Consider the following 7,526-nt stretch of genomic DNA (forward strand, 5'->3'; position numbering starts at 1 on the left):
TTTCACATTCACTTGTAGATGACTCTGTAGCAGGATGGAGGAAAACAAAGGGAGTTTGACTTAACGACCATTTTCTCCCACAACAATAACTTCTAAAACAGGATCTTTTGTACCTTTACTTTTCTTATCCTGAGTTGACATAATTTCAGATTATACTTTAATATGTCTCCCTGTGTTTTCCATAAGATATCCTCCAATTGAAACTATGTGCAGAAAGTTTGAATCAAAACGATCACTTTTACCCAAAGATGGTGAGGCCTCAGCAGACGGCCCACGTCAGGAGGTTTGCTTTGTGCTCCGTGGTGGGGACCACAGTCTGGTGGCATTTAGGACACAGCATTTGTCCTGGGGCGTCCTGCAGTGCAGGTGTCACGTCCACATGAGTGACTGAGGATGAGAAATGCACAGCACAGTGAAATTAACAATTTCTCAATTGTTTTTACACAGCGTCCCTTTTCAAGACCAACTTCAGACTGCTGTGTATGATCCAACTCATCACACACTACGCACACTGTAGAAGTTCTGTTGTGTTTGTATATTTGTTTCGTTCTTGTATTTAAACACATGCTTTTGCTTTATGTTTTACTGTTGGGATCATTTCCGTTGGTACTCCACACTGCACTGACTCAACAAGACCAGCAGAGGCTGCACAACAACTGTAATTTGATCAGGGGATCGTCTGTACCGTGATGAGCGCTCTGTTTTTCCATCAGCTTTACATTGTGAGGACTCTACTGATTCATCCAACTGGGCCATATAGTGTTTTATACTGTGTGATTCAGATTGGGAAAATGTTAATTTGTCATGTGTGGAGTTCATTGGAACCAGACACCCTCAAAATGGGACTGTGCACATACAAAACACTGGACAATGGTTTGTTGTTGAGCTACAATTGGACTAATCTTCAGATCAGTTTGGTCGGAAGCCGAGGATTTCACCCACTGACTTCGCCTCACTGGTCTGTCTTGTCACAGATGTGAGTTCACACGTGTCCATGAACCTTTAATACAAGCATATGTGTCATAGACAGTATATAAAGAGATGAATGTGCATTCACATGTGCTGGGAAATGGACAGGCATCTATACTGTGTTTTACATACGCACACATCTCCTCACCTGAGGTTGTTGGGACTGGAGCAGAAGGAGCATGTGGTCGGGAAAGAAAAGTTTACAACAGATATTTAGATGAATCACCGATCAAAACATAATAGCAATTGCATACATCAACTAACATATAACTCGCTATACATAATAATGTATAAAGCAGTATAGTAGTGTATATAAGTTGCTTACACACTATACAAACAGTTGAGCTTTTTTCAAAGGTGTGAAATGAAGAAGGAAAAGTAACAACATCATCTTAAGCAGCGACCTCAGACACAGACCTCCTTGATAAACAACAGGTGGAGGTGCAGCTGGTGAAAGTCCCGGCTGAGGGTACATTTCTTGCGGATGTACCATACCTCCATCGTTCATGGGTGGTCCAGGGTATGGTGGAGCTGAGACCTGTGGTGGGTGTCCCTTCTCCATCTCCAGATTTCCTGACTGGATGAGAGGAAGTTGTCAAATTCATTGTTAAATGAACAAGTATGAATGTATTCAATTCAATTCAATTTATATTTTATGACATGTACAGGAAACACATTCTGCCTCACAGTTCAATGAAATTCTTAATTTGTGAAACCTCTCAGCAACGTCAAACATCACTAAACATTGTTGACACAATAGGTTGTAAATGTGCAGCAGTAATACTGTTGACAGCAGCAGGGTTAGCTCTGCTGTATCTGAATGTTCAACAATGGTTTTATTGACTATATATTAATTTCATTAGATCAATCTAATGTATTGTTGCCATAACAAATACATACAGGAAAAGGTACTGAAGGTATATGCTGTACACAAAGTAAACACCTTTGGAGTTTGTATTATAACTGAAGGCTACCACACGTTCTCTTTTCAGAACCATCAACATTTCTGAGGGATGTAAACTTTCACATGTCTCTTTTGTTCTTTCCAATCCACATACTTGTGAGCATTTATAGACAATAATGTATGTTGTACATTAAAGAGCTGTGGGAGAACCTGGAAAGGTGAAGTATTTAGGTATCTAAATGTATAAAATGGTTTCTGTGGGTATTGTACTTTTTTATTATATTACATTTTAATTCATTATAACTTTCCTTGAGTAAGCAGCATTTTAGTTGGTCAAGATGAGGCTCATTGCAACAGTTTTATTGTAAGTATTACTTTAATCCATGAAAGTACTTTCAAAGCACTGTTATAGTTTTATTGCTACTTTAAGTCTTACTGAAGGTGTCAAATTGATGGAGTGTAGTTAAGTGTCATGATGTAGATGTACAAAGTGAACTACATGCACCTATACCTCAACATTGAACTCAAGAACGATAACTTTAACGTTGAAGAAAAGTAGGTCTCTCTCCGGCCGGATGGGAGCGGTTGACAACAGCAAGTGATTTGATGGGTCATTTCCTTAGTGGGCAACAGAGCCCTGAAAGCACTTTGTTCTGACAGTAGAAGCCGAGACCTGCTCAGATACTTCTTCAGTGATACAACCAGTATTATTAGTGTATCAGTGCTTCTTTAGTCTGTATTTCGATCATACAGAAGAATGCAGTGCCACAGTGTATTCTGCTCAGTCTGCTCGTGGTGAACAGGCCCAGTCAGTCCCTGTGTCTCGTCATCAATCCATCCTAAATCCATTAGAGCAACATGAGCCACATGCATTTTCATTCACCACAGTATTCGTGCCTCGCCCTGTTTTGTTTGAACAGCGAGGCTGGAAAATACAACGTCATGAATATCATAAGATATATTTTATAGTACAAATGCTTTTTACATAAAAACATATATATCCAGACAACATCTGTGCCACAGTGGTGGAATATATCATTTGAACTGGGTGTATGACTATGCCTCCCTCAAACAAACTCATAGCTTTAACAAAATAGCAACAGCATATCATCGTTATATAGCTTCAAATGTGTTCAATAAGCTTCACTGTACCTACCTGTGACTTTTCACCGACAAGAAGGTCTCTTCTGCTGCCTGGTCCTGACTGATGCAGGAAGAAGGAGAGTAAAACTGAGAGAGTTCCGGAAGAAGAAATATATTGAGGACAGTACAGAAAAATAATTAGAGCATGATGGCCACACTGATTTAAAACTAAGTAGAGGAAGGGAAGCTGCATCTGCTTAGCTTCACCGATGTACCACGCTGAACAGTAAAGATTTTTATTGTTTTTTGCACAGAGTATAATTTTTATATTTATACTCCATTACTTGCCACCACCAGGAACTCAATGATACATGATACAAAGCCAACAATAACAATATTATTAATCAACGCGTATTGCAAGAACATCAAATAACAGTACATCACGATATTGAAGTGTCCCCAGAGAGGTAAAGTGCAGGATTGAGATGATTATATTCTCCATAATATATAATATTTGTCTGTTCGTCTCTTTAGCAAAATCATTTGTTAGTCGGATTTTTGTGGGTTTTTTAGATAAACAAAATGAAGCAGAGACCAAGCAAGGATACTGGGAGTCAACAATAAACTAAAGGCCTTTGAATCACTCCTTTCACGTGAAGGCAAAGGCACCATCACAACAGCTGAGTTGTTGACCAGTTCACGTGATGACGTCACACCAAGCTAACGACGTAATGACAGAGCATTGTCCTGCTATTGTGCAAAGTCTCAATGAGAGAAATCATATAAAGACTTTAGGACCTAATTTGTATGCATTTTTATTCCATATTTCATGCTTCAAGCTTGTCTGCTTGACAGAAGTAAAAATTGGATGAATATTTCCTCATTCCCCTACAAATCACCTACTGTGTTTTTGCCTCAGAGGTATTCATGTTTCCAGGTCGTTGAGGAAGTCTTCTCCATACAAAAGCATGTGTTTCAGTGCATACACTATTGCAGCGTTCATTTTGTCATTTGACTCAATTTCCTCAGTGTAGTTCTTCACAAGGAAGATGCAGTTCAGTGGAATGCCCAGCAGATGGTGGAATCCTTCTACCTAAGTCAAAGTAACAACATTTATGTTGATCAGTAATCGTACAGCGATGAACAAACATGACATATATGCTGAAAAATGACATTGTGCAAAAACTCCAAAATGTACCTTTTCCTTCAGGTACTTGCTCTTATAGATATTGCTTGTGTCCTTTTTAACCTCGGGACAGGCTTCATCAACTCTGGTGAGAATAGCCAGTTGGGGAATTCCTGTCGATATAGAAACCTGATCAGTATTTGAAACATTTGTGTCCTGGTATTTTGACTCATACAGTCCAATGTGACACTATTAGTCCACGCAGAGAAAACATTGTTGTGCACTCACCCAGTTCACTGGCTGCCATTCTGACCTCTCTCATCTTCTTCACCATCTCATCACTTAACCAAGACACTGAGTCCGCAGAAACAACACACCACCAGAACGTGAACTTTGTCTTCCAAAGTGGGATCGGAGTTGTAGCCATCAACACCCTCCTTCAGTTCTTGGTCAGGGTCGAACTAGAAATCAATCAAATACAATCAGATAATGTTTAATGTTACTTAAAGTTTCTCTGTGTTTCACCTCATTTGTTTGTCTCGTGCACATACACACATGCACGCTCATATTGTTAATGTGACACACATTCCTGCCATTGTTCACAAGATTTAACTGATGTACATGTGGCTGCCATGTGCCCCAAACTCAGCAATTTGCCAATAGAAAAGTTTGATATTTGAAAAAGAAATGTAAAAAAAATTGGCTTTGTTTTTTGAGACTGGAAATGTGCACATGACGTTTGTCAAATTTCAATAATAATTTTGATAACTACGATAAATATAAAACAAATATTGTGTTTGTTAGTTAAAATTAGACTTTAAGTAATGTCAAAGTTCACAGTGTTGTACCTTGTAACCTTCTTTCACGTGTCCTCTCAGGGCCAGTTTGACGTCTTCCACAGGGACTCCAACGTCAGAATCCTTCTCAAAGCCCATGATGTCATTGAAAACAAAAGAGTAAGTGGCCTCTGGATTTTTGTGAAATTTGAAGGTCCGGTACTGTAAGGCAGAAGGTGCAATTATTTACATCAATGAATCAAAGTATATATCAGCAGTTGTCTGTGGGCCGATCAGGAATGTGTGGGGAGGCTGGAGAAAGGTGATTTGTATGAACATCCACAGTGGCATCAGATTCAAACTCTGGGCCTCTAGTTCACACATTAACCTGAAATTTAAATGGTTGCAAAGCTATAAGAAGTAAAAAAAACATTCAGTACTAAGATGATCAACAGACAGATTTAGAAAGATGTAATGTTTCATTTTATTTAGCTTGTGCTGACTAGAATTTATTTAAATGTAACATAAAGACAACATTTGTACAAAACATTTGTTAAATCTGCTGTTTTGACATTTTAATATTAATAGAAGTTTGCTCTGTATTTTCATTAGTGAACTACTATTGAAAATGAATTCCTGTGGTTTGTTACCCTCAATGGAGTTTTATCCTTTCCTGTTGTTCATACCTTTGAGGTGAAGCTGCTCCCAGAGATTCCATCTGTCAAAGCTCGACCAGCAGATCTGCCTTTTAAAACGTTGTCGACAGAGTTGATGAAGCTCGACTTTCCAGCACCATCTGGTCCATGAAGCAGAATCCTGAGATGTTTGACCTGTTTGTTTTCAGGTTGGTAAGATTTCACAAACTTAAGATTGCTCTGGTACTTCCTGTAAATTACAGATAATAAAAACAATCAGAATAAAGTGCTGTATTACTTTTATTAATAATTGCACAACATTGCAATTGTGATCTTTTTTTGTCGCACACACAACAACGAGTTGTTTAAGTCATGTGTTGAGCAGCAGAAGCACAAACACTGAGGGCACAATGGAAACACACTGACTGAATGTTAGATCATACTCACTCTGACACCTCCCTCCATGGCTGCTCAAAGAGTGCTGAAGGAGCTAAAAAGGACAAAACTGTGATTATTGAGAATGTTTTTTGTTATTGTTCATTTGTTTATTGAAGCTGAAAATGTAACAGGACTTACCTCCTCCCATTGCTGTAAAGTAGGACATTCAGACTACATGTTAATGCAGGAATTCACCCCAGAGGAGGAAGATGCATTCAGATTGTTTACTTAAAGGTCCAGTGTGTAAGATGGTGGTGAAAGGGATCTATTGACAGAAACTGAGTAATCCTAGTGATGTTTTCACGAGTGTGCTGCATCTAAATTGTACAAATTATTGTTTCTTTACCCTTGAATGGGCCCTTTATATTTAAATACATTAAATTTGTTTGTTACAGTAGCCCAGACTGGACAAACTAAACTCCTTTTGAGTTTGAACCTGTGGTAACTGAAGGCTGCCACAGGTTTTCTTTCATGTTTGGAAGGGGAGGGTGAGGTAACCGGTGTTCAGCTGCAACATGCAACTTCACCACTAGATGTCACTACATTCTACATCCTGAACCTTAAAGCATAACTGCCAATACAACAATACAAAATCAAATTTCATATGAGTAAGAATTATTCTGTCAAATTCCTATTGAGCTACTTATTACCAGCAGCATATACTGGTTACGTGAGAAAAATGACCCCATGGGATTTTGCTGTTTATTCACTTGATGCAGTAAAGAAATTAGCTTTAGCTTGACAGTCACAGTAATAGTAATAATAATGACTTGAATCATAACTTTATTTGTATAGCACTTCTATAAACAAGTTCACAAAGGGCTTCACAAAAAATGAATGAACTCAAGTAAAAGGTATTCCATTCAGTTCAATAGTAGTAACAGACAGATTGAAATCCTTACCTTTGCTTATGTGGCTCTGGACAGAGTGACTCTGGAACAAGGAGGAGAAGATGCTTTTATAGGCAACACATTCACTTTCTTTTTCAGGCTCAGTCTGAAGTCAACAATGTGACCTGAACAAAGTCCAGACCTTTTCTTTGTTCAGACACCCACTCACTCGCTGGCAGGGACCCAGGTCAAACCAAATCAAACCAAACTAATAAAAATGATCGTAACCCTATAGAGCGTCTGAAACTCATAATCATAACTCTTAATTAATAATTAATTAATTCTTTTTTTTTTCTGGTGAAGCTGCTCCCAGAGATTGCATTTGTCAAAGCTCGACCGGCAGATCTGCATTTTAAAACGCTGTCGACAGAGTTGATGAAGCTCGACTTTCCAGCACCAACTGGTCCATGAAGCAGAATCCTGAGATGTTTGACCTGTTTGTTTTCAGGTTGGTAAGATTTCACAAACTCAAGATTGTCCTTGTACTTCCTGTAAATTACAGTAAATATAAAACAATCATAATAAAGTGTTGCATTACTTTTATTAATAATTGCACAACATTGCAATTGTGATCTTTTTTTTGTCACTCACACAACAATGAGATGTTTAAGTCATGTGTTGAGCAGCAGAAGTACAAACACTGAGGGCACAATGGAAACACACTGACTGAATAATCCGAGTGATGTTTTCTCGAGTGTGTTTCAT

At 38.5% G+C, this 7,526-nt stretch overlaps 2 protein-coding genes across 2 annotated transcripts; both read right to left on the minus strand.

The window, feature by feature from the left end:
* Nucleotides 1-135: 135 nt before the first annotated feature.
* LOC118123244 (lipopolysaccharide-induced tumor necrosis factor-alpha factor homolog) lies at nt 136-3,057 on the minus strand. Its single transcript, XM_035180521.2, has 4 exons — nt 3,030-3,057; nt 1,387-1,546; nt 1,118-1,132; nt 136-387 (listed from the first exon to the last, which is right to left on the minus strand). Exons 2-4 carry the CDS (start codon nt 1,529-1,531, stop codon nt 260-262), a joined length of 288 nt encoding a protein of 95 aa, XP_035036412.2. The 5' UTR covers nt 1,532-1,546; nt 3,030-3,057; the 3' UTR covers nt 136-259.
* Nucleotides 3,058-3,815: 758 nt separating this feature from the next.
* LOC118123241 (interferon-induced protein 44) lies at nt 3,816-7,011 on the minus strand. The gene is given in 9 exon segments (XM_035180517.2): nt 3,816-4,049; nt 4,155-4,255; nt 4,371-4,458; nt 4,460-4,543; nt 4,931-5,080; nt 5,545-5,743; nt 5,941-5,983; nt 6,070-6,196; nt 6,834-7,011. Coding segments are annotated over 8 exon segments (861 nt in total). The 5' UTR covers nt 6,098-6,196; nt 6,834-7,011; the 3' UTR covers nt 3,816-3,881.
* Nucleotides 7,012-7,526: the final 515 nt, after the last annotated feature.

The sequence above is a fragment of the Hippoglossus stenolepis genome, chromosome 16 (assembly GCF_022539355.2).
Source record: "Hippoglossus stenolepis isolate QCI-W04-F060 chromosome 16, HSTE1.2, whole genome shotgun sequence".
NCBI classification, from domain to species: domain Eukaryota; kingdom Metazoa; phylum Chordata; class Actinopteri; order Pleuronectiformes; family Pleuronectidae; genus Hippoglossus; species Hippoglossus stenolepis.